The 24,957-nt window shown below is 57.2% G+C and overlaps 6 protein-coding genes across 9 annotated transcripts; 1 reads left to right on the top strand and 5 right to left on the bottom strand.

The window, feature by feature from the left end:
* Positions 1-261: 261 nt before the first annotated feature.
* EIF3I (eukaryotic translation initiation factor 3 subunit I) lies at positions 262-4,755 on the bottom strand. The gene is made up of 11 exons (XM_082777632.1): positions 4,641-4,755; positions 3,910-4,002; positions 3,708-3,795; positions 3,068-3,133; positions 2,622-2,771; positions 2,393-2,520; positions 2,013-2,123; positions 1,526-1,615; positions 1,224-1,297; positions 1,047-1,139; positions 262-703 (listed from the first exon to the last, which is right to left on the bottom strand). Exons 1-11 carry the CDS (start codon positions 4,641-4,643, stop codon positions 622-624), a joined length of 978 nt encoding a protein of 325 aa, XP_082633758.1. The 5' UTR covers positions 4,644-4,755; the 3' UTR covers positions 262-621.
* On the top strand, positions 4,748-6,692 carry TMEM234 (transmembrane protein 234; the record flags this gene model as incomplete). Its single annotated transcript, XM_082777533.1, has 5 exons — positions 4,748-4,760; positions 5,152-5,303; positions 5,676-5,742; positions 5,882-5,974; positions 6,438-6,692. The coding sequence occupies 5 exons, from the start codon at positions 4,748-4,750 to the stop codon at positions 6,497-6,499; spliced, it is 387 nt and encodes a 128-aa protein (XP_082633659.1). The 3' UTR covers positions 6,500-6,692.
* A 473-nt stretch (positions 6,693-7,165) lies between these two features.
* DCDC2B (doublecortin domain containing 2B) lies at positions 7,166-10,813 on the bottom strand (the record flags this gene model as incomplete). Its single annotated transcript, XM_082777633.1, has 7 exons — positions 7,166-7,267; positions 8,541-8,577; positions 8,727-8,873; positions 9,044-9,175; positions 9,596-9,666; positions 10,089-10,146; positions 10,536-10,813. 7 exons carry the CDS (start codon positions 10,811-10,813, stop codon positions 7,190-7,192), a joined length of 801 nt encoding a protein of 266 aa, XP_082633759.1. The 3' UTR covers positions 7,166-7,189.
* A 366-nt stretch (positions 10,814-11,179) lies between these two features.
* IQCC (IQ motif containing C) lies at positions 11,180-14,008 on the bottom strand. 2 transcript variants are annotated; one of them, XM_082777329.1, is made up of 5 exons: positions 13,889-14,008; positions 13,565-13,708; positions 12,705-13,044; positions 12,372-12,490; positions 11,180-12,136 (listed from the first exon to the last, which is right to left on the bottom strand). In XM_082777329.1, the coding sequence occupies exons 1-5, from the start codon at positions 13,997-13,999 to the stop codon at positions 12,095-12,097; spliced, it is 756 nt and encodes a 251-aa protein (XP_082633455.1). In that variant the 5' UTR covers positions 14,000-14,008; the 3' UTR covers positions 11,180-12,094. The 2 variants fall into 2 exon arrangements, with proteins under 2 accessions (XP_082633455.1, XP_082633456.1); XM_082777330.1 differs by lacking the exon at positions 13,565-13,708 and having other exon boundaries at positions 13,889-14,000.
* On the bottom strand, positions 13,816-15,856 carry CCDC28B (coiled-coil domain containing 28B). 3 transcript variants are annotated; one of them, XM_082777333.1, is made up of 5 exons: positions 14,998-15,789; positions 14,737-14,894; positions 14,505-14,659; positions 14,374-14,396; positions 13,816-14,285 (listed from the first exon to the last, which is right to left on the bottom strand). In XM_082777333.1, exons 1-5 carry the CDS (start codon positions 15,141-15,143, stop codon positions 14,234-14,236), a joined length of 534 nt encoding a protein of 177 aa, XP_082633459.1. In that variant the 5' UTR covers positions 15,144-15,789; the 3' UTR covers positions 13,816-14,233. The 3 variants fall into 3 exon arrangements, with proteins under 3 accessions (XP_082633459.1, XP_082633458.1, XP_082633457.1); XM_082777332.1 differs by adding an exon at positions 15,809-15,856 and having other exon boundaries at positions 14,148-14,285; positions 14,374-14,659; positions 14,998-15,497; XM_082777331.1 differs by having other exon boundaries at positions 14,148-14,285; positions 14,374-14,659; positions 14,998-15,799.
* A 2,178-nt stretch (positions 15,857-18,034) lies between these two features.
* TXLNA (taxilin alpha) lies at positions 18,035-24,806 on the bottom strand. The gene is made up of 11 exons (XM_082777565.1): positions 24,582-24,806; positions 24,015-24,164; positions 22,604-22,942; positions 22,345-22,436; positions 21,178-21,348; positions 20,582-20,776; positions 20,297-20,416; positions 19,923-19,997; positions 19,281-19,373; positions 18,792-18,887; positions 18,035-18,646 (listed from the first exon to the last, which is right to left on the bottom strand). Exons 2-11 carry the CDS (start codon positions 24,130-24,132, stop codon positions 18,296-18,298), a joined length of 1,650 nt encoding a protein of 549 aa, XP_082633691.1. The 5' UTR covers positions 24,133-24,164; positions 24,582-24,806; the 3' UTR covers positions 18,035-18,295.
* Between the last annotated feature and the right edge of the window lie 151 nt (positions 24,807-24,957).

Below are 24,957 nucleotides of genomic sequence, written 5' to 3'. Positions count from 1 at the left end.
AAGCCCTAGAACTGGGCGCACATCGCCTGGAAAACAATGACTGGCTACTGCGCTCCCAGATCCAGCACTGCTGGGGCTGGACCTCAGCAGCTGCAGATCGCTGCTGGGAAGGAGTTAACCCAGGCCTGGGCGAGGACAGAGGCACGGGGAGCAGCAGCACCGCTGCCTGCCAGGGGGTGGAGAGCGAGGCACTGCCAGCAGAGCTGGGAGAGCAAAGAGCCAGGTTAATTTTGTCCCTGAGAGCACAAGAATAGAGGCAACTTTTTTTTTTTTTCTGGCGTTTAGAAAATATTTATTAATTTCCTGCCCATTTTTTTTTTCCTCCACTGGTATATAAATATGCCCAGCAGGCCAGGAAGTTAGCATCCACAGGGGCAGGCAGGCAGCCAACCCAGCTCCTTTCCTCACCTTTGCTCTACCTCCTGAGAAAGCCCCAGGCTGTGCTGCTTTGAGCTGGCTGGGGTTCTAGATGCCCACCTCCATACAGCCCCTGAGTTTGCTGCTGCTTCCTGCTGCCTCCTGTGGAGCAAACCAACTTCAGGCCTTACAAGAGTTCTGCTCAGGAGCCAATGGGCTGGGCAACGGATGGGAAGAGGGAAGAAGAGGAGAGGACGCCCTCCTTTAAGCTTCAAACTCGAACTCGAAGTACTGGGGATCGAAGTAGTGGATGCGAACGTAGCCGTCCTCACCACCACTGCTGTAACTGTATGGGAAAAAAAGATGAGAAAGTCACCAGTCCTGTCAGGAGCCCACTGCATCCAGCTTTATACCAGCAAGAGATGGAATCTGTTCTCACAACACCCTCCAAAAGCTAAGAAATAGTCACAAGATGAAAAAAAAAAATCAGTAACACAGCAAAAAGTGCAGCAGCGTGTAAATGACCCCCAGAGCCAGCCTGACAGGAGGCAGCAGGGTTGGAATGAGAGAACTGGGGAAGGTGCTGGCTGCATTCCCACTGCAGAGCTCCTGTGAGCCCAGCCATATCCTAACCAAAGCACAGGCTAGGTTTGATTTGAGCATGCTGGAAGATCTGCAAAATTCCTTACCTCTTTCCATCGGGGTGAAAAGCGACACTGTTTATCGGACCAAAATGCCCCTTCACTCTGCCAAACTCTTCTTCAAAAGCCAAGTGGAAGAACCTGGGAGAAGGAAGAAGTCAGGAGCCTGGTTCGGGACACAATCGGGGTTTCCTCAAAAAACCTCCACAATTGTAAAGCACCAACCTTGCCTCAAATTTGCCAATCCTGGTGGAGGTTGTGGTCACATCCATGGCCTCTTGCCCACCACCAAGCACAACCTGCAAAGAGAAGAGGCCACGACACTGCAGGACTGCTTGCACCACGTGTGCAGCAGCAGGCAGGGAAGGAGGGAGCCCAGCCCTGAGGAAGCCTCCCACCACGCCAGCAAAGCCCAGGAGCTCATCGATGGGCCCTGAGAAGTTCCTGCCTCTCTGCCACACTTGGAGACAAGGGGACCTGGGACAAGGCAGGAGTTGCAGTAAGACCATCACGAGTGGGGTTCTTACGTGATCAAAAATGGGGGAGAGTGCGGCAGAGTTCACCGGTCGCTCGGTCCGGAAGGTCTTCAAATGTTCCAGTGTCGTGCAGTCAAAGAGCTAAGAGGCAAAAGGAAGAGAGAAAGAGAGAGAGTTAGTTATGTTCCAAAGGCCGTGCAGCCCAATTAACTCATACAAACCCCAGCCCCTGGCTGCCAGTCCTCACACAAGCAGGTATTAGCACTGAAGCTGCTCACAGGCACCCAAAACCCAAAGGCATTTCTCCAGAATCCCCAAATACCTGCCCGAGGTAACCATCACCTTTACACCTTCTGCAGGTAGCACACTGCAGCCTTCATTTTGTTGCTGCTAGTTTAACGTGGCGATGCCTCCCCATTCCCACTGAAGTCTCCCACCCAATTTGACTTCACACTCGCTCAGATTTCCCAGGAGCAGACCCCTGAGGCAGTCTCTACCAGCATGTGCAGCAGCTGGCTGTGTTAACAAGAGGCCTCACCTTGGCTGTGTTGTCCTTGGAGGCGGTGATGAACATGGTCATGTCCCTGGAGGTCTGGATGTCGTTGATTTGCTTGGTGTGCTCCTTGATGTTTGAAAGCTGCTCCCCTGACTAGAGGGTCAAAGAAGGCACGTTCAGTGAGCAAACACAGCCAGCACACTTCCCCAGTGAAAACAATTTAGGAGACATCACTGTCAGCACTAGGGCAGGCATTTCTACATCAGCCTGGCTCAAGGGAACCACATATTTTCACTATCCTTCCACGAGGCTGCTGGTTCGAGCCAAGAAGCCCACGATCTGCCCCGTGACCACTCAGGAATGCTGCAGCGTCCTCCCCACGCCCTGCTGGCGGAGGAGATGCTGCCCCTCGTGGCACCGACCTTGGCGCTGAACTGGTTGAGCTCCCCGCTTTCGTGGCCTGCGATGATGAACTCCCCCAGGGGGCCCCACACTGCACTGGTGATTTTCGAGTCACTGCAGGGGATTTTCATGTAAGGCTCGTTGTTCTCTGCAGGAAGGAAGGAAGGAGACAGACAGACAGACAGCATGGCACCAGCTCTGGCCGTCAGTGCTTCCCCTTGCTCCCTGCTGCAGGCTCGGATTCCTCACCGATCTGGCTGGGGTCCCGCAGGTCAAAGAAGCTGACGAAACACTGGTAGCCCATCTGCTTGTCCGTGGAAAACATGATGATGTTCCCTCCAAAGTCAAAGCCACACGTCCTCACCGCCGAGCTGGTCTTCACCAGGGCAAGCTGCTTTCCTGCACACAGAGCAGAAACAGTCACTCACTGGGGCCTGCACTGCAAAATTCATCAAAGTGACCGAGTGGGCAGGATATCAGGCACAACTGATGAGCTGAGGCACTGACTGTACACTCAGACTAAACAGGAGGTGAGTAAATTGGCCAAATATTCCCTAGAAATTAGGTGTGCACACACACTTGTTAGGATTCAGCCCTTTCAGGCATCAAACAAGCAGACATTGCACACAAACTCCAGAGCAGGACAGAGCTGGGAGCCAGATGTGGCGTGGGGGAGGTCCCCAGGAGAGTCGTACCTGTTTCACAGTCCCAGAGCCGACAGCTGTTATCTGCAGAGCCAGTGAGCACGTGTCGGGTGTCCCCTAGGTCACCAGTTAAGGAACATCAGCGTGTTTGTAGCCCCCAGAAGCTGTTTAGATACCCAGAAAGTATTTATACACAAGGTCAAAAGGGTGCATTACAGCGAGAAATTGCTGAGATTGAGCAAATTCCATTACAGGAATGGCAAAGCTCCAGTACAGACAGCGAGTCCCAGTGTTCCTACTATAAAACCCACAGCTTTCCTCCTGAAATGGCGAGAAAAAGGCTAAAAAGGCTTCAGTCCTCGCCTTAACAAAACCTTTGTACGTTTTCACCTCTGCTATGTCCTACCCACAATGGAGAGGGAAGATTGTGTGCAACTTGGACACCTTCCTTGAGCTCCCTGGCCCACCTCAAGCACGAATGCGAGCAGGTGTCACAGCACACGCTACTCCAAACAACACCCCAGAAAGAAAAAGCAGCAAAAACATCCAAGAGATGGAGTCAGGGCAAGTTAAATGCACCACGTGGCCTCCAGGCCTGTCACACGGCAGCAGCTGAAAGGAACGGCTGAGCTGAATCACTCAAACTAATAAGCAGGGCACAGACAAACTGGTTTCGCCGGCCAAAAGATACAGTCTGCATCCACGCACCACACGGCTCCCGTGTGGCCATTGTACGTGCCGAGCCGCTCCCCGTTCACCGAGTACCAAACGTTGACGATCTGGGGGAAGGAGAGAAGCCCTCACCACGCAGACCTCCTCAGGAGGCTCGCTAACCCACCGCCGCCCCTTCCCACCACCCGAGGAGGACGGGGGTTGATTCACGCCACACTCACGGGGTCTTTGGCCACGGTGAAGAGCAGATCTCCCTCACGGTTGTACTTGATCTGCGTAATGGAGCGCTCATGGCCCTGCAGCAGGATCGGCTTCTGTGGGGAGGGAGGTGACAGCTGGGGTTGGAAAGGGCCGAGGGACCTGGCCAGGATCTCCCACCTGGCTGTCACAGCCCAGGAACCCCCACCAGGGCCTGCACCACCTGAATAATCCCTCACAGCCCCTCTCCAACCCCTCACAGCCCCCCATAACCCTTCACCAACCCCTCACTGCTCCCTCATAGTCCCCCAGAGCCCCCTCACCACCCAAACAACCCCTCACAGTCCCCCATAGCCCCCCACAACCCCTCATAAACCCCTCACAGCCCTTCACCTACCTCTCAGAGCCCCACTAGAGCCCCCCAAAACCCCTTACTGCCCCTCACCGCTCCCTCAGAGCCCCCCAAAGCCCCCTCACCACCCGAACAACCCCCCACCAACCCCTCAGAGCCACCCAAAACCCCTCACAGCTCCCCACAACCTCCCATCAACCCCTCAGAGCCACCCAAAACCCCTCAGAGTCCCCCACAGCCCCTCCTCCACCCGAACAACCCCTCACAAACCCCTCGTACCCCCTCACAGCCCCCCATAAACACCTCACAGCCCCTCCCCAACCCCCCATAGCCCCTCACCAACCCCTTATAACCCCCTCATAGCCCCCCCAAAGCCCCTCACGGCCCCCTCCCCGCTCCCACCATGGCGGCGGCGCTGCCGATGCCGAGGCTCAGCCAGACGAAGAGGCCCCGGCCACCACTTCCGGGTCGGAGGGCGCGCGGCCGGCGGAACTTCCGGCGCCGTTGCCATGGCGACCGCGGGTGCGCTTCCGGGATGGAGGCCGAGGGAGCGGGGATGGTGGAGGGCGGCTCGGGCCGGGCCGGGGCTCGGTGGGCGGCGGGAGAGGGGCACGGGGAGTCTGTGGGGGGGGACGCGGTCGTGGATTTGGCTCTTTGGGGCCTTCCCCGAGGGGACGCGGCCGTGGGCTGGGCCTCAGGCCCCAATGGTTGCGGGCAGGGCCCTGAAGGGGCCGGCCCCGGGGGGCTGGGGGCAGCAGGCCCGGCCCGGGGCTCCCCCTGAGGGGTCGCTCGGGGCCTTCCCGGGTTAGGGCAGGCCCCGTGCGGGGGGGAGAGGCTGAGCCGGGGCGGGCCGAGGGGCCGCTGCTGGGTCCGTGTCCCCCGGGGCTGCTGAGCTGAGGCTGTTGTGGCGCAGGGGAGGCGGCGGTGCTGCTGCTGGTGGCCGCGCTGTGGGGCAGCACCGGGCCCTTCCTGCGGACGGGCGCGGCGGGGCTGGAGGAGCTGCGGCACCGGAGCCGCCTGCGGCAGCTGCTGGCTGAGATCCGCTTCCTGGGCCTCAACTACAAGGTGAGGCCTGAGCCGGGGGCGTCACGGGATCGTTCCTGTGTGCTCCTGCACTCAATACCTTTATTTAAATTGTTAAATGTTCAATTTGTCAGAAGAATTATTTATCCTCTGTAATATTTCACTTATTTGTCCATAGTGCTGCTCTTCCCATGCAGAATTCAGACCAGTTTGTAGAAAGCAGGTCTTTAATCCTCACGTTTTACACAAAGTAAGCCCTGCCTGCCACCTGCAGATTGGGGAACTCAGGCACCAAACAGCTCGTGGCTGGCAGCAGTCAGTGGTGGGCTGCATTTCCACCCCCAAACATGGCACAGAACAAGGGGCTCGTGGTGGTTTCCGTGCCGTGACTGACGGGCTGTGCTCTTCCTGCAGTACATGGTGCCCTTCCTGCTCAATCAGTGCGGATCGCTGCTCTTCTACCTCACCTTGGCCTCTGCAGGTCAGCTGTTGTTGCTTTTGTGGAGTGGGTTGATTGGGATGTGGGGGAGGAACCGTGTTAGTGATTAGTTTGGTGACCTGCTTGGTGTTCAGTCAGATGTCTTGTAACAATCTGTTTGTGTTACGCTGCTCATTTTCAGACCTGTCCCTGGCGGTACCGCTCTGTAACTCCCTGGCTTTGATCTTCACTTTGGTGACTGGGAGGATGCTGGGAGAGGATATCGGTGGTAAAAGTGAGTTACACTTAAAACATTTTGTCCTACTGTCTCCTGCATCTGTGTGCTAACTTAGAGTTGCGTGTTCCCCTCTGTTTTCCTGAAAACCAGCAAATGTGGACACAAGCCCTGTAACTAGTTAAGTGGCAGTTCTGGCTAGGAAGCTGGAAAGGAAGTGAAACTGATGTGTACGTGAGTAGGGCAAGTGAATTTGAATTGGCTGTTCTAAGTGAGCAGAATTTACAGTCCTGAGCCTCTACCTAACTGCTTAACCATAAGAGAAACACTAAGGAATATGCCCACTTTGAAACAGGATGTCCTGTAAGCCCCAAAACGTGACTACTCATACCCCTTCCCATCCTTCACTCCATCCCATAACATTATTTTGCTGAGAAAGTCAGAAAATGGCAGGAAGATGAAAAGTTAAAGCCCAGAGCCTGGCAAAATAGCTGTAGGAACACGCTGTGCTTTGCCTCTGCAGGGGCTGTGGCAGGAATGGTGCTCACCCTCCTGGGTGTCACACTCTGCGTGGCTGGTTCGTGACCAAGGTGCAGCAAGCAGAGGAAGAGAACGCATTTAAAGGTGACCTCGTGTCATGAGGGGAGCTCCTGGCTCAGCTGCTGACCACTTGGCTCTCATACTGACACACCTGGAGCATGGATTGGATTCACCAAACACCAGGGTGGAGCAAGGCATAGCGCAAGGACAGCTTATTTAATGTCTTTTTTTTTCTGTGGGTGTTTTAAAGCAGGGATGGGAGGAGGGGTAATAAATTTCTAATAAATAATTCAAATGGACCTTCTGGGATCGACTGACTTCATATGGAAGGAATCTTTTGTTAGAAAGGAGTATGTTCTGTGTGGTAATTCTTACTTCCCAAGTTCAGCTACAAACTGCTTTTTTAAATTAAAGCTCAGAAAAGCAGCCCTGTTCTCTGCCACATCACCACCCACACAGCTGAGGAAAGGAGGAACGTTTTGCATTGTTTAATAGAAATGTGCATCTGGTTCATGGTTCACTGGTAGTCTTTCTCAAGCCCAGATAATTTGGGTGCCTGCTAAGAGTCTGTTAATTCACCAAAAAGCTTGGCCAGTCTATAACGTTACACAGACCTTGGACTCGCATGCTTTTGTTATCTGCAGTCAGGCAGACAGCAGCGTACCTCGCTGTCCTCCCATCACCGTCCCTTTGTGAGCTCTTCAGAGCAGGATTGCTGCCGAGGGAAAACATCATTCAGTGATCCTCACCCTCAGCATCGCTGCCATCCCTTCTCCCTGCCGCGGGCTTTTGTGCTGTGTCTGCAGTCCTTGCCTTTTTGTAGAAAGAAGAAAAAATACAGTTATTAATGCAGCACTTCGCTGTTACAGAAAGCTTCTGGGACTAAATTCGTGGATTGTTTCTAGTCTTACCCAGGCTTTGGTGTGCAGACCTGGGTCTCTACATTAAATTCAAAGGTAATTGTAAGGCCTAATAACCCCTCCCGCTGCAGAGCAGAGCTATGGCACCCAGATAATTCTGACTGTAGAGCACAGCTCCTAAAGCAAATCGCAGCATCAGGCTCCCCGCTGAGCCCAGACGTCACTACCTGGTAGCTAATTCTTCACTAGGGCTTTCTCTAACTTCAGTTCAAAGGAGCTCTTTTCTTTTGAAGTTCTAATTAGTCTAATGAGACTACCTAGGCAGAATGGTGAATCAGCTATAGTATGACGCACGTCATCCCCTTATATCAATTCTTAGTGTGCTTATGACAAGTTTAAGCCACAAATGCCCCATGAACAATAAGCATCTTTCAGACATTTTAAAACAAAATTCTGTAAAATGAAAATAGAGACTTTTCCCTTTAAAAAAAAGTGTAAAGCTCATTATTATTTAACAAATATATTCAGGCATTTTAGGAATTACATGTTTATTCCATGACAGCTTCAAAGCTTCACCTAGCTACAGGCAAGTACTAATTAACAAGTTGTATCTGGGGGTACTGAGTTTTAGTGCAAGAAATCAGAACAAAGCCACAGGGGATCTTACACACTGCCCAGACACATTAAGTGGAATAAATACTGCTTTAAACTGCTTGGGCTTTTAGTGTAAGTTGTTCTACAGTCTCTGCAACTCTCTGGTAGAGGAGTAAGGATAGAAATAGGGCACATACACACCAAAAATAAATAAATAAATAAATAAATTATATATATATATATATACAATAAAGCCTTTTATATCTTTACTGTCGTGGGGAGCTGTAACGTGCTTCAGAAGGGAAATGTTCATGACCCAGATGACAATCTTTCGGCTTTCTAAAACGCAGAGCACTGTGGCTACGCTTCCTCTGGTGTCAGAAGTTCCCCCTGGTGGTTACTTCCATCTTTACACATTCTGGGGGGAAGCGCAGCGCTGTGCACTTTCCCAAGCAACTGCTACAAACTGTTCTTAACGTGTTCACACAAGGCTGGTGCCAAGCAAGGATGCCGTAACCATGGCAGTTGGGGAGGGAGACTGCTGCACACATCCACGGCTTCATCTCATGGATGTCTACACAGAGCAGCTGTGATCATAGCACACACAGTCCTGTGCCAGCCGAGCCACCCACCTTTCTGCTGTGCTTTTTGTGTCTATCTGGATGGTTCCTAAAACAAAAAAAGAAGCAGGTTCTCAGCATCAGGCAGAAGCGAGCTGCAGGACCTGTGACAGTGCTGAATGGGAGGGCTAAGGATATCTGTAGCCAAAGAGCACCATGGAGATGAACATTTAAACCTCTCAGCCACAGCCTACGTACCACGGTGTCCTGCGTGTGGAATCCTGGGGCACCAGCAGCTCAAAGTAAGGCAGTTTTTTGTACTCCTCATCCCCCACAGCCACGTAGTAACCGCCATTCACCAGCTCCTCCTTGCCAAGCACCTGCGTGCCATCCAGCCTGCAGAGCCTTGGGAAAAGACAGCAAAGGGTTCGACACAGGGGAAAGCCACAAGGCAGTGAGCAGCCCCTCGGTGTGGAAGCACTGAGCTCCCAGTCCTGTGTGCTACTTATTCAGTGCTGCTTATGTTCCTGGCCATAAAGAGGGAAGATGGAGCAGTGCCTTGTCCAGACACCCACCTGTTAACAGCTCCGCTGCGCAGATCAGCTTTTGCTGTCAGCACAGCCAGGAGCGTGTCCCACTGCAGCGGGGCACTCGGAGAGAACAGCAGCTGGAAAGGAGGGCTCAGCAAATCCCCATTCCGGAAAACACTGCAGCAGAAACAGCCCAGAGCATGCCATGAGCCAGAGTTCCTGCAGCTCCCGTGAACACAGCACTCGCAGTCCCAAGACTTTTCACACATCTCAGCCCCACAGCCGCTGACAGCTCCTTACAATCAGCAGATCACACGCACCACCCTGTGGGCCACAACCAGCCAGAAATGAGCAGAAATGTTCCATTAACGGCTATGAAGACATCAATTCTCCCCACCCCTGGCAGCTCCTCATCTAAGACCATCACTGGACACTGTGACAGCTGTAACTGTGCCACCAGCATCTCTGTTCAATTTCCCAAAGGAGACAGTATGTGGAAGGGAGGGGAAACAGGCAGATGCCTGACAGTATTTACAACAAATTCCCTTCAGAAGCATTCCCAAAGACCCTCCAAGGAGAAAACACTGAGGCACTTACTGTATGGCAAGGTGGGCGTGCTTCTGCCGTCGTGCTGCGATGTTTGACTTCCAGGGAGCTACGGTGCGGGACTGGAGACAAGGTCAGTGCAAAAAACCAGCACAGCCCTGGCACTGAGCCTCCCAGGGCTGTTCCCTTTTCTGCACCAGGATCTGTCTGCCCTGCCTTCGTGTTTGCTGCTGCTAGGTGGGGTTTGTTGTCAGCAACATCAAGGCCTGGAGAGGCTCTTCACAGAGCTGAGAGCGTTCCAGAATTGCCAGAGAACCTCTGTGCACAGATCCTTCCCCTGCATGGCTGAGATGGGAGGAAGGTACCCAGCAGCAGCCCCTCACACACACATCAGCCTACTGATTCCTGTGGTATTTTTACCTGATCTCCACTGGGCACCTTGCAGCCTTAAACCTCAACTTTTGATTGATCAGTGCCAGCCTCCATGTCTCTCACACCTCCCCCCTTCTGCATTCCTGCCCGTCCCCACTCAGCTCAGACTCACCAGCACGCCGCTGCTGTTACTGGTCCCACGGAGCTCCTTCCTTCCCTGGTCTAAATAGCTGTGGGAACAAGGAGATGACACTCCACATACCAACTGGGCCACGACTGACTAAAGAGCAGTAAGGAAATGGCCAACTGCTCTGACCTGGTGCATCATCACCAGATGTGCTTATTATTTAGGTCACTTTAGAAACAATCCTCTATGTGCCACATATCAGGGGCTTACAGAATTTCACTCTAAAGTCTGTTATGTTTAATAAATGCCCCATCAATCACAGACCAGTTCAAATATCCATGGTAAAGATATCCAGAATGTTGTATTCCTTTAGTCTTCTGTATTTCAGGATGAACCAGAACAGCTCTGCTTCATGCAGGATTGAAAAAAAAAAAAAACAAAACAAACACCTCCACTAAACCAAAGCCTGGGACTGAAGGACCACCTACTCACTTGAGCCTTTTGAACTTCTCAAACCCCGCAGCCACGTACTGCTGCCCGTCCTGCAGGTCCCCCAGCTCAGCGATGCGGTGGCCGTGCCTGGGGGTGTAGAGATTCCTCACAGCCAGGGGCGCCTGAATGCTCCTGGTCACCTCCTTCAGAAACGCCTCGAAGGTCAGGAACCGCCGCTGGTTCACCACGAACTTCTTCCCGTGGAAAAAGGGGTCACCATTGCGGTACACCACCACGTTCTTGGCTGGAGGTGCCAGAGCTAAGCCTCTGGAGCTCATCCCCATGGGTCAAAGCCCCACAGACGACCGCAGAGCACAGAGGAGAGCTGTGGTCAGCCTCCTGCCCAGCCTGAAGCCTTCTGAGCAGCCGTCTTCGTGTTCTGCTGTCCCTCCCCAGCAGTCCCCTGAGCAACTGGCCGTCTCCAGGGCTGCGGGCCCAGCAGGAGGAAGCTGTGGGCCAGTCCGGAGGCCACATCAAACAACCTGCAAACACCTTGATATCTGAGAGCCAGGAACCACACGGCTCCTCAACATCACCCTCACTGCACGTTGAGTACTGTGGCCACCAGGCTCCGATTAATGGCTTAGAGGCCAGGAGCAGAAGGGCAGGAAAGAATAGGCAGATTCACAGACAAGCTGCAGAAAAACTTTTTATTCACATACAGTCGGTGTCATCAGGAACAGAAGGATATCTCTGCCATACAATAACAGCGCCCACTCAGAGCATAGAAACAGAGTGTTTGCACGTGAGACTCAGGGTCCCTGTGAGGAACCAGAGCAACATGCAGGAAGTCCCCCTTTTAATATCCCTGAACTAGTACAAAGGTAAAAAAAAAATAAAAAATATCTCTACAAATGAAGTGCTCTCAAAGCACAGCACCAACCCCTTAACTCCTTACTTTCTCCCTGGAGCGTGAGGCATTTTCTCCAAGTGATCCTGCCACACACACAGCCAGAAACGTGCGTGTCAGGAACCTCATCTCCTGAAGGTCAGGTTTGATGTTCTATCCCCACCAGCTGCACGTTAGGAAACTTCCCTCCTAACTCAATACTTCAACTAGGTGTTCCTACCATGAGCACCTGGAGACCCCAGAGCTGTGACAACCCAAAAATACAATTCAGATACTGGTATGGGTCACCCACAGTTCAGTGGAGAAGAGCTTATTCCTACAAATTAAAAGTACCTGTTGTCTTCAGGCATTTCAGGTCCACCCCAAGCAATCAGCTAGCCAAAGAGTACCTCCTGCATGAAACAGTCTTCCCAGCCTCAATTTACCCCAGAACCACCCAGCTCTGCCAAGAAAAACAGGGTTTTTGTGGATGGCCTCCCTGGGACTCCCTCCAGGGCACACAAGCTGCAGTGACAATTAACCCCTGCTTTGACCAATTATTCAAATTTAAAATAAATTAAATGTCTTTCTTGCCCCATGCATCTGACATGGAGAACATCATCCTGTGGAGCTGTAGTCCCATCAGGCTACTGCTGTCCCTGAGGTGATGCCGTGGTGCTGCAGCTCCTCCACACCAGCACAAATGTTCCCCACACTTGGCAATGCCTTTCTATGGGTCAGGAGTCCCCAGCCTCTGTTTCAGCTTCAGGTACTGTAAGAGAAAGAAAATCAAGTGTTAACAATTAAATCCCAGGTATAGAGAAGCAGGAAAGCACCTGCCTTTGCAGATTAGCCAGCAAAGTCATCACACTCAGCCAGGACCATAGAATCATAGAATTATAGAATCATAGAAATAGATTCCATATATGGAATAATGAAAAAATTATATGATTCTATAGAATCATAGAATCATTCCTGATTCCTAAGAGGCAGGGCCAGGCCCTTACGTTTTTACGGCTGACGATAGCTTGTTGCAGCCACAGCAGCTCCATGATCAAGTGATCTCTGTAGGACTGGAGGCCAGCCCGAGTTCGGGGAAGCTCCTTTATGTCCTCAAGTGGAATTTCTGCAGAGAAATGGAAGAAACCATTACCAGAACACTCACATTGCAGCTACCATCTGTCCTGCAATGAGTTTCTCTAACCTCTCCAGTACAGTCTCGAGGTTTTGATTCCCCAAGGACCTACACTATGCCACCCACGCTCATCACCAGGTTGTTCAAAGCACATGGGCAGAGGGCACAGCCCTGACCACAGAGTGCAGGGGCTCCTGTCCCTTACCCAGGCAGGCTTCGAGGGACTCCGACTCGTGGACAGTGCTGTCCCACACAGATGACACACTGCTGTTCTGCCACTCCTCGCTCTCTGCTAGGGCACTGCACCCCTTTGCAGTGCTTTTATCTGCCTCAGCCCCTGGATTTGGGGGTCTCGCTGCATCACATTCACCCAGGGAGCTCGGGTCCTCCTTGATTTGCAGCTGGGCTGGAGGTTTCACACTGCTGCTGCAGCCCCAGTCCCGCTCCGGTTTGGAAGCATCCAGCTCCTGCTCTGTTTTTTCTGTGCTGGCCTTGTCACTCGGTACAGACTCTTGTACAGCTGAACACTTTCCTTGCAGTGAATTCTAGAGGAGCAACATGCGACAAACTGAACAAACAGACATGAAACATCTGAAGGGGGCTGTGCTGCGGGCCAGGGCTCAGTCCCAGCCAGGCACCTGCTGTTCCCAGCAATCCTGCCCCGATACTGACATGCCCTGGTTGGGGCACACAGATTTTTAAAGGGCCTCTCTTCCAGAGGGAGCAAAGGCATTAAATAGCAGCACTCAGCTATCACAGGAGCAGGTTGGACTGTGTGCTAGGAATGGCTGAGGTGGGTGCAAGGAGGTGAGGTCTGCAGGAGCAGGCTGGGCGTTTGAACCCTCAGCCAGGGACTCAGTGACAAAATGGGACGAGCCAGAGCCTTGGCTCTGTAATTATCACTTTCCTCAGGTAGAAACAGAGCACAGGGCTGACAGAGACGGTTCCTGTGGCAGCACAGCGCGAGCAGCACCCAGGGCACCCACCCTCCAGTCCATGCTCCCCCCAGGAGCAGCCGAGCCCCCAGCCCACCCTCCTACCCCCCCGGCAGCCACGGGCACGGACCTTGGGGACAAAGACGGGCCTTGGCAGGTACCGTCCTGTCCACTGCAGCTCACTCAGGTCTCCTTCGATCTCCCTCACCACCTCCTCGTACTCCTGTTGCAAGCTCCTGAAGCGCCGCCGCAGCTGCCAGCCCCTGACGCAGGCCTGCGGGCAGAGGCACCTCAGGAGCCCCGCACCCCCCAGCACCCCCAAAGCCACCCCCAAGATCCACCCCCGGCCCCCCGTGGGTAAGAAACGATCGTGGCCGAGCCTGGAGCCAAGTCAGTTTAATGGCAGCGCGCCCCGGCCCAGCCTTCCCGCTGTGCCCCCTCCCGGGACCCCCACCTGCAGGCGAGTCACGGCGCCCAGCAGCCGCCGCCACTGCTCGGCCTCCGCCACCGCCGCCATCACCGCGGGGCAGCGGGCACCGGCCGATGGCGTCACCCGCCCGGCCATGGGGGCCCACAAGATGGCGGCGGGGCTGGGCAGGGGGGGGAAAGGGGAAGGGCCGGGTCCCGGTCCCCGCTGTTTTCCCCCAGGCGGGTGCCTGAGGTGTCGCCGCCGTCGGCCCTGCAGTGGGGGCACTGGGGGGGGTCCTCCCCGTGTGGGGCTGTGGCTGCTGCTCCTGTCCTGTCCCACGGGGTCTCCTCCTCGCAGCAGCCTCCTCCTCGTAGCCAGGACGGTGCCAGGTCAGGCTGCAGCCTCCTCGGGGCCGGGGCTCTCCGCCAGGTGCAGCTTCTGTCTGGGCTCGTGTCAAGGGAAAGCACTGGAGGCCGTGCCATCATCCATCCCCTGCCACCACCATCACTGCCACCCCACGCCAAGGATACATGGAGCTGCTCAGCTCCTCCAGCTGCGGGAGGCAAAGGGAGAGGCTGCAGCAGCCGTGGGGAGGCCGGGGGCCGGCGGGGACCCCACCAGCACGGCAGGGCTGGGCACGGGGCGTGGAGACGCCACTCACATGCACCAGCAGCTGGTCCAGGTTCCTGTCGGCCACCGCCTTCTTCTGCTCCTCGGGGAGCTCCTCCACACAGACATCGAGGCCAAAGTGCAGCCGCGCCAGCTTCTCCTGCATCTCCCGCACGTGCTCCAGCTGCTCGAAGGAGCACTCCTTCCCTGCACCCATGGGTGGGAGCCGTCACAGCCCAACCAGTGCATCCCCCGCACCCACCCCATGGCCCCCAGCCCCTCACCGAAAGCCTGCAGCTTGCCCGAGTGGAAGTCGCTGAGGAGGCTGAGCAGCCCCCCCTCCATCTCGCACACGTCGGAGACCTCAGTGAGGAAGCTGTGCTGCAGCGGAGCCCCCCGCGCCGCCCCCGTGCCACCTGCCCTCACTCTCTCCTTGCTCGCCCTGCGCAGAACACGCAGCTGGTGGCACCGCCAGACCCCCCCCCCAGGCCCCTCAGCACCCGAGGGCGCCCCAGGGACCGAGGGTCCCCCCCACCAGCACTGACCGCCGGGGCCTTGTGCGCTGCTGGGCCGAGGGCAGTGCGGGCAGCGGCAGCGCGAAGGACGCGCTCTTGCTGATGGGCAGCGGCCGTGGGGCCCCGGCAGGCGCCGGCTGGGCCCTGGGGCTCCGCTTTTTCCTCCTCTCCTCCATCCTGGAGGGGCTCCCGGAGCTGCGGGGCAGGCACCCGCGCAGGATGGACGCACGGCTCTTGGCAGCTCCTTGCTGGGGGCTTCTCCGTCCTCACGCCCCCAGCAAGGCGCCTCGGTGGGGCTTGGTGGGTTGCAGCAGGGCTCGGTGGGCTCAGTGGGTTGCAGCAGGGCTCGGGGGGCTGCAGCGGGGCTCCAGAAGTTGTGGTGGGGCTCGGTGGGTTGCAGCGAGGTTCGGCAGCAGCAGGAGGGCCGAGGCCAGGAGCTCTGCCCGCACTCGCTGGGATCCGCGGCCGGGCTCGGGCTGCGTTATCTCGGGCTGTGCCGCAGCATCACGGCGCAGGGCAGAGGCTGGGACCTGAAAAGCAGCCAGGGAGCTCCCAGCCAGGGATTACTTCCCAACGTCATCTCCCAGAGCCCAAGCAGAAAAGAAAAGAGGATTTCAGCCCCAGCGGGGCAGGGAGAGACCCCGGATGCCCTAAGGGAGAGCCGGAGCTGAGCCCACCGCAGGGACCCGACACCCCCCGAGCCCTCCCCGGTACATTTCGACCCCCCCAAACTCCTCCTGGGCCCCCGGCGGTGCTGGGATGGGGCTGCGGGAGCCCCTCGCTTTGTGGCAGGCTCCGGCTGCCCCCCCCGAAGCAGCGGGACGGGGACGGGGACACCGACCTGTGCCAGGCCCCCCCAGCTCCGTCCCGGGCCGTCCCTCGGAGCCGCCCGGCCGCCTCCCCAGCCCCGGGGCCGGGATTTGCATTTAAAGGGAACGGGAACTTCCTCCGGGCACCGCACAGCCCCGGCCACCGCCGGCACCGGCACCCCAGTAAAATCGGGGGGTGTCGCAAATGCCAAGGGCTGAGCCCTCAGGGGGCTGACGGCCCCCCCCCAGGAGGGTCCCCGGCTGGGCTGTGCCTGCAGGACCCCAGGGTGGGTGCAGTGCGGGGCCCCCCCAGCTCCCAGGGGAGAGCAGCAGGAGCTGCCCCATGCCGGGGGTCCTGGGCACAGACCCCCACCCCTTCCCCATAGACAGGGACGTGCCAGCAGGTTTGCACCTGAAGCCCCCCTCCCAGCCTCTCCACTCCCACCCCAGGAGCCAGAGCCACCCCAGAGCCCCCCATTTCGCTCCCAAACCCGGCCCTAAAGCCCAAGAAATAACACAGACAGCAGCAGCGAGTTTGGGTGCATTTCTATTGGGTACCAAGATACATACACCAGCCCCCCGCCGAGGTTATCTGTACCATAACAGAAAAAAAAAAAAAAAAAAGGTGGTGGTGGTGGTGGTGACTTGCTGTGAGATTTTTCTTTGAAAGAGCAAGAAGAGAAGTCCAGAGCCAGGCTGCAGCCCTCAGTCAGCCCTATTGCCAGGGATCTGGGGGCTCCCGCTGGGCCAGAGCTACATTCACTCGCTCCAGAAGGCTCCTGGCAGAGGCAGAGGCATCCCCATGCAGGAGGAAGCGATGCTGGCGGTGCAGGGCTAGAGGAAAAAGCCCCACAGAACTCCAGGGAACGTATCCTAGTGGATGTTCAGGACTGCGGCTCTACAGAGATGTATTGGACTCTGTAGATGACCACATTCATTAAGCCTGAACTCGCTGGACTTCCCTTGGAGGAAAGGGGGACGCAGAGGCACCTGCTGCAGGCTGCTCCCAGGGCAGGTCCTTCGCAAGGGCACTGTACAGTTGCAGAGAGAAGATGCAAGAGCAGCTGCATCACCAGAGAAGAAACCAAAGCTGTTCCACTGAATGCAGCCACCGCGAGGAACGGCCCAGGCCGGCTCACTTCAGCTTCAAGCGAAAGGAAGGCAATGCTGAAAATAAAGTCTGCTGTAGAGAAGCTGCAGGAAGGGTTTCAAGGAAGCAGAGGTCTCCCAAAACAACAGTGAAAAGAGGAAGTCTTGAGAAACTAAGGAGAAATCCCCCAAGCCCCGTGCCAGCCAGCCTCACGTGTCTCTCAACGCCCTCCCAGCACAAGCGGGTCGGGTCCTGTGGGCAGAGGCACCCGGACACAGCAGCAGCTGGCACCTGGGACCAAGCAGAGGGCCAGGAGGGGGCCGGGCAGCACCAGTGCAGACTGGAGAGCCCGCGGGGGGCTGCAGGAGGGCCCAGCCCATGGCACGGGCCTGTGCTGGTCCCAGCGGTTCAGCTTCAGGTTGCGGAGCAGACCCGGGTTGGATCCTCCTGGAGCCCCAGCCCCCTGAATGCCCCCAGGAGCAGCTCAGCACCACGGGGTGGTCCCGGCGCAGGGCAGAGCTCAGCTGAAGGCCCTCCCCGTCCCCTTGCACAACTGGTCACACGTGCTTGTGCAAAACACTTGGGAGTTTAGACCTTTGGATTAACTGTTTAATACACTTGTGCACATGTGCGTATAGCAAAGAGGCAACTGTGAATCATAAGGCTATCGAGACATTGGCAGGTTCTGGGAAGAGCAAAGACCCTGCAGGAGGCCTGGGTGAACCAGGCGTCCACAGGTTGCTTCTTTTTGTCCCCATTCAACACACAAAACCCATACACAGAGGAGGAACGGCCTCTCTCGCCCTCCTTTGCTCGGCTCCCACTCAAGAGAGCTGCCAGCCAAAGCAACAGCAAGTCCAGGAGCTCCCTCCTGCCTGTTGCAGAGGAGGGAGGGAGAATCCAGAGCTGGGAAACGCTTCTGCTCTCCCTCGCTCAACTCTTTTGCTGTCACTCAACACAAGAGCGTCGCCGTGAAGGCGGAGGAAGCCTCCAGCTGTCCCAGTGCCACGAGCCGGAGGAGGGCTGGGGCCGATCCATGCGCCTGCTTTCCTGAGCTGCACTAGATTTTGAGGGAGTCACAGCCTGCCAATGCCAAGGTCTTTTAGTGAAAGGGACAATCAGTTGAGTCTCCATATATTAGTTATTCACGCACACGCAGGGAGGTGGGTCGTTCTAGGTTCCATATATATTCGTATATAAAGTGTACGTTGCCCTGCACAGATTTTATATACCATATATATATATGCCTCGCACACATATATATATATATAAAAATTTAAAAACCCTCCAAAAACCTACGCTAGGAAATCTCGAAGCCCAGGGAGGGCTGTCCTCTTGCACCTGTCCAAGGACCAGGAGAGGGCCATCAGAGTCTGGAAACATTCGCGCTACCCTCCCTCGCCCTACCTCTGCCTACCACACGGCGAGCTCAGTCAGCGCCCTGAGTGCCTTCCTCAGTCCCACTCTGCCCCAGGCCTCCTATGCTCAGTTCTCCAAGCGGCTCCGCAGGATCTGTGCCGTGCGTTGGCTTTCCCGAGTGGAGGCAATCCTCAGCCAGGCGCTGCTCTGCCGGGGCACCTCCCGCCACCGCCTCGGAGCCCTCCCGGGCTGGGTCCTTCAGGGGCTCCGACAGGTCCATGTCTGCCCGGGGCGCGTGGGCACACAGGTCCTGAACCTTCTTGTTGAGGTCGTTGCGCTCCGTCTGCAGGGCTCGGCACAGTTTCTCCAAGCGCTGGATTTTCACCTGAAGCCCCTCCAGCTCTTTATCCCGCAGGGTTTTCTGCAAACAGAGAGGCAGTTTTCAGACTCTTACCACGCCGGGGACGAAGGCAGAAAGGGAGAGAGACGAAACCTCAAAGGGAAGTTCGGGGGGAAAAGACCAGGCAAGTTGCCTGCCTCAGCACAGAAAGCCAGAGCTTCCTCACCTCTTCAGCCATTTCCAAGAGAGCCTTGTTGCTGCTCTCCCAGCGAGAACGGTACATGGTGGTCTCTTTCTCCAGCTTCTTAATTTTCTTAGTCATCTAAGTGACAGAAAGGGAACAAATGAGCCAGTGATGCAGTGGGGCACACTTCAGGTATCCAAAGACAGGCACCTGCTGTCCCAGACAGCGAGACCCTGCTGCCCTGCACATCTCCTTGCCTTGTTGTGGTCAGAGTCAAGTGGGAAACACCAAGCAGGTAACAACAAACCAGGCGACAGGGGCAGCGCTGCTTTTTGTGACTCAGGAGGGGTGCAGCAGCCACCCCACAAGCTCAGCATCCACCTCCTATCAGCAGCCAGCTCGTGGCTGGTTTAATGCCAGCAGAAATCCACAAAGCAGAGCTGCGGCTTATCCTGCTCGCAGACGCAGCGAGGGGACAGGCAGTGCCTCCAGCCCACACGCGCTCTGCCAGGCAGCGACAGCGTTACCCACCTTCTCCATCTCCTGTTTAAATGTCGTGAACACTTCGCTGCTTTTGGAAAGGGTGTTCTGGAATTCTTCAAACTTCTCTGTGTAGAGAGCAAGCTGCAGGGAGAGACGGGGTTACAGCTCCTCGCCATGGCACCTCCCGACAGCCTTCCCCGGGAGAGGGGAGGTTTTAGCCAAGAAGTGAGCTAGTTCTCTTGTGACTGAACTTTATGACAAACAAACTAGCAGCATGGGGCTGCTCTGCCAACTTTAGGTACTGGAAAATGTGGAGCGGTATTTCTCCTTTCTTAGGGAAACATCCTCAGAGAGTGATGTGCTCTGCAAACATCTCCTGGCCTCAGCAGGAAACATTGCTGGGTCTGATTCAGCAGAGCATGACCACCCAACTGCTCCCAGCACTGCCAAACGTGCTGGTAAAACCAAGGCCCCTTTCTCCCACAAGGCAGAAGAGCTGAAAGAGGTCTCAGCAAACACTGTGCTGACACAGACACACCGATACCAAAGTCAGGAACAGTCCTGCCCTTGTGTTTTCCAGATTAAGCAACTTCAGGTTGTTCCCCGCTGAGGGAGAAAGGAAGAGAAAAACAAACAAACTAGCAGGCAAACGAGCAAGCAGGCTGAGCGCACACAGCCCAGGTAGCTCACCTGCTGCTTCAGATGGGTCTCCTGCTGCTTCATCAGCTCACACATCCTCTGCGACTCCACAGCTTCCTTCAGCAGCTAGGGAAGAACAAAAGCAGTTACCCCGCTGCCACCAGGGGAAGTTCCTGATACGCGCTGCGCAGCTGATGCTTGGCCTGGAGACAGCAGAGGGCTGGGAGAAACACCGAGAGCAGAGCGGGGGCTCCAGCCGTGCTCCTGAGGCAGCTGGGGAACAGTCACTGCCAGGCAAACAGCGGGCTTGGGATGGCCTCATCTGGCTTGGGCTCTGCGTTTGGAAACCCAGCAGCAACAAACCTCCACAAACGAGGCAAAAAGCGAAGTGCTCGGCGCTGTTAGGGACTGGCTGCGAGACTTACAAAGTCCTTCTCCCGCTGGTGCCTCTCCTCTGCCTCCTTCAGCATCTCCTGTGCCTGCTCAAGCTTGGCGTCCACGAGCTGCTGCTGCAGGTCCTTGTGTTTGAACACCTTCTCGATGTGCTGCCAAGGGAACACCACCAGTCACTGACACGCTGGGCCTGCCGGGGTGGCAGAGATCCCAAGGGAAGACCCCAGAGCCCCGAGGCCCCTTTTCCCACCAGTCCCTGCCCAGAAACACGCCCCGTGGGGCAGAGCAGGCTGCCCCAGGCCCCCGCCCCAACCCACCTCCTCCCGCAGCTCGTACTGCTCGATGAGCTTCTTGAGCCGCTCGGCCAGCTCCATGTTCTCCTGGCGCAGCTTGGAGTTCCTCTCGTTGTGCTGCTCCATCTGGAGCTGGATGTCGTTCAGCGTCACCTGGAAGTGGGAGGTCACCTCCTTCCTCTTCTCCTCTTCCTCCCGGGCACGCTGGACACCCTCCTCCTGCACGAGCAGGGCAGAGACAGCGGGGCCACGTCAGGCTCTGCGTGGGCAGGCAGGTGAGAGAACCTGCCCACGCCGTGCTGCTCAGAGCCCACCCAGCCTCCCCCTGCTGTCAGTCAGTCAGGAACCATGGGCCACTGCCTGAAAAACCCTTCCTCAGCCTGCCCTGGGCCTTTCCCCAGCATTTCTGCAGGGAACACAACAGGGAACAGCCCCCTGCCCTCCTCTCCCTTGCAAGGCAAAGGTTTAACAGCAATTCTAAATGCCTGCTCTGGAAGTCATCAGGCTGTGGGCTACCACGGGCAGAGGTCAGCTTGCCAAAGAGGCTCCCAGCCCTGCAGCAAGTGATCTGAGTGCTCGGGAGGAAGCAGCTCGTGGAGCAGCACCCAGGAGACACTTGCCTTGAGGGTACGGTTGTGCCTCTGGAGCTCACGGCACAGACTCTCCAGCTTGCTGCGGGCCAGGATGGCCTTGCTGTGCTCGCTCTGCAGGTGGTCCTTCTCTTGCACCAGCTGCGTCTGCTTCTTCTGCAAGATCTTCATCTGCTTCTGGGAGTTACGGTGCTCTTCCAGCTAGGGCAGGAGAGCAAAGGGCACAGATGTAGCAAAACAGACCAGGGCAAAGCTGTGCCTGTACGAGGGAACAGGGGGACCAAAGAAGTGCTCTGTGTACCGTAAGAGGAGAACGGGAGTTTTATAACACAAAAGGTTCTGGTTTTGAGCAGAGGAGAGCTGATGCAGAGCCCAAAGTCCCCTGGACTGGGCCTTTCTCCTTCCTGAATCAGGATCTTGCCAGTACCCGACAGACTCACACGTTTCTCCAGCATCTCCACGCACACTTTGCTCATCGGAGCAGAGCTCTGAGCACACAGCCACCCGCAGGGAAACCTGAACACGACCCCTTGGAATGCACACGGACAGTCCCATGTGTCTCTGCCCTGAATACAGCACGTGCTGAGGTTAAATGTGGCCCATGAGAGCTGTACAGGGCTTTGTGTGCATGCTCAGCTCTGCAACACGCACCTAGCAGCACGCTGCCTCTGCCAAACAGCCACTTCTTGCTACGAAATTATCAACAGAAACACAGTGACTGAGTGGTGGAGACAGGAGATGCATCTGCGTGGCTCTGTCACAGCTGGGCCTGCCAGCTCACGGCTCAGCCCTGCCTGCAGAGATGAGAAACGCAGGCTCAGCAGAACAGGCCACCAGGACAAGATGGGTGAGAGATGCAGCTCCCACTTACAGGAACAGACAGGAAGCGTATCTGAAGTCCTCTTACATGCAGACCTGTCAAAAATGCTCCTGTCCCTGCTTACACCTCTACAGAACATCAAAACAACAGTGCCCAGCCAGACCAAGCAACGCCTGCCCTCTGATATTTGGATATCCAGCGCCACAGAGATCCCAGAACATACACTGCAAAGCTCCAGGCGTGTTCCTGGACTGTCCCTCTCAACACCAAGAGCAAAATAATCTGCAGCCATCGTCTGCCTCACCGCACAGCCCTGGTGCTCGCTGCAGCACTCCTCCCTCTGCCCCAGAACCTGGCACGCAGACGCAAGGACTCACCAGCTCAGCGTATTTCTTGCACAGTGCTGCTAGTTTCTCCTCTGGAGTGCTCAGGGTGTTCAGCGTCTGCATCAGCAAAGTGATCTCCTTGCCTGGAACGAGACACAGGATGAAAAAAAAAAAAAAGTAAACATAACTCACGCAGAATTCTGCCTCCTAAAGGCAGAGACAAAGCAGGCCTCGCAGCCGTCACTGCCCCGGGCCAGAGCTCCCAACTCCACAACCACCACCGGCACCACCACCGCAGGGCAGCTCTTACCTAGGCCCTTGGCTTTCTTCTTTTCCTGAGCCTTCTTCTGGTCCCGCTCCCCGCACTCCTCGCCAGCTCGGAACTCCTCGGTCCCCTTGGTGCCCTCCTTCTCCCCGTTCATCTCGGGGCCACCCGGCTCCTGCTCGCCGTTCCTCGGGGACTCGCTGCGACACTTCTCCGCCTCCTCCTGCTCCGCGGGCTCGCTCTGCCCGCCGTCCTCGCCCGGACCCTCCTGGCTGGCATCCACGCAGTACGTGTTCAAGATGTCCTCGAGCTGTCTGCTCAGCTCTTCGGAGACGTCACGCACGGCAGGCCGGGAGGACTTGGCGTCCTCCTGCGCGAGAGGAGCTGCGGGAGACGCGGACACAAGGCATGACGCTGCCCCCACGCAGCCTGTTCTCTGCTCCCCAGAGACACGCGGCCAGGGAGAGGTTTCCCCGAGCTCCCCACGGCACGGGGCAGGCTGAACTTCCAGCAGCACGAGGCGCTTTGTTCAGGAGGAGGCTCCAGGCGGCCGCCCTGACAATGGAGGTGCATTCCTGGCAGCCTCTCCTTTGATCACGAGAGCATGCCCGAGCCCCTGACATCTGTCAAGAGCAAGATCTGTCCCCTGCCCGCCAGCCTTTAGCACAAGCAGGTTGTGCACGAGTTCTCCCTCAGAGGAGCAGCCTGCAGATTTCCCCAGAGCCCAGCTTTTGGGTTATTCCCTCTTCCCACACGTAGGAGCAGCTGCACTGGATCAGACCGAACACGTCTCATCCCCAGCAGCAGACACGTGGGGAAGAGCAGGCAGCGCATCCTTCAGCACACCTCAGTGCTTCCAAAGTTCCCCCAAAGGGAGAATTTACAGCACTGGGCTATTAAATTAACTCCGTTAACTCTATTACTAAACTACCTCTATCCGCTGGGCACTTCCTACATCACAATTTACGAGGTGTGAGAATCTAAGGCGAGGTTAACGTTAACCAAGCACCCCCTGATTACTGTTTTTTTTGTCTTTCATACGATGATTTCTACCAAGTGCTAACGACAGGGCAGATCGCTCAAGGCTATCCCCAGGAGGGCTGGCTGACACGTTCTGTACGGGACCCTGAGGGTTTAAGCCTGATGAACACCCCATCATTTCCACACCCGCATCAACTCCACGCCTCAGAAAAGCAGCAGGAACTACCTCAGACCCATGTACATGCAGAAATTGCAAGAAAGCAGGACTTTCTGCCTCCGAAACCACACCTGCCCTCACCCAAGCACCAAGGGGTGAGCACAGCACCCTGCCCGCACCCAGGAGCAGCAGCAGCCCCGCTGCCTCCAGGCCTGGAACCCTCCCTCGGGGTTTCCCCGCGCCTCCTGCTTGTGCTGCCAGCCGCAGGCAGGGAGTGCACCCCCCAGCCCTGTCCCTGTCCCCGTGTCCCCTCCCCACCTTCCAGCCCCGCCGTGGGCTCGGCCGTGTCGCCCTCCTCCAGCAGCAGGGCGCCGCCGGCCACGGAGGATCCCGCGGGGCGCGGGGCTGCCTTGGCTTCCCCACCTTGGTTCTTCATCGCCGCCTGCGCCCGCTCGGTGTCGGCAAGTCCTGGGGGAAGAGAAACGGGGGGCGGGGGGGGAGGGAGAGGGGGAAGCCGCGGGGTTTAACGGGGGTGAAACCGGGGGGTTAACGGGGCCAAGCCCGGGGGTTTAATGGGGTGAAACCGGGGGGTTAACGGGGTGCAGCCCCGGGGTTTAACGGGACAAAGCCCTGCGATGTCCCGGGGGCCCAGCCCGGGGGTTTAACGGGCAGCAGGCGCCCCCCCCCCACCGCAGGGCAGCTCCGTGGCACCGGGACGCGGCCGGTTCCTGCCCCCCCCCCCCCTCGGGGCCGCCGCTCCCGGGGGCTCCGGGCCCGGCCCGTACTGAAGGGGGGGGGAGGGGGGGGGGGCAGCGCCCCCCGGTGCCGCCCCCCCGTGACCCCGCGTGCCCCCCCCCCGGCCCCGCCGTGACGTCACGCACGTACCCCCGTGGCGTCAGCGGCGTGACGTAGTCGCCCCTCTCTCCTTCAGCCAATCAGCGGCCAGCAGCCGGCGGCGCTCCGGTGTACCGGTGGGGAGGGGGAGGGGAGGAGAACGGCCCCGCCGCCGCCGATCCCGGCCCCGCCGCTGCCGGTCCCGGCCCCAGCCCCGCTCCCGGTCCCGGTCCCGGTCCCCGCGCTGCAGGAAGCGGCTCCGGCCCGGGCCCCTCGCCGTGCGCGCACCGCGCATGCGTCGCCCCGCGCCGCCGCCCAATCAGCGACGGGCACCGCGGGGCCTGCCGGGAAACGCCGGCAAGAAGCGGCAGCCGCGGCGGGCAGCCCCGCGGACTACAACTCCCAGCGTGCCCCGCGTGGGGGACTC

The sequence above is a fragment of the Aythya marila genome (genome assembly GCF_965140915.1).
Source record: "Aythya marila genome assembly, chromosome: 22".
NCBI classification, from domain to species: domain Eukaryota; kingdom Metazoa; phylum Chordata; class Aves; order Anseriformes; family Anatidae; genus Aythya; species Aythya marila.
Note: the sequence above shows the minus strand (reverse complement) of the source record. Positions and strands in the feature narration are given on the sequence as shown.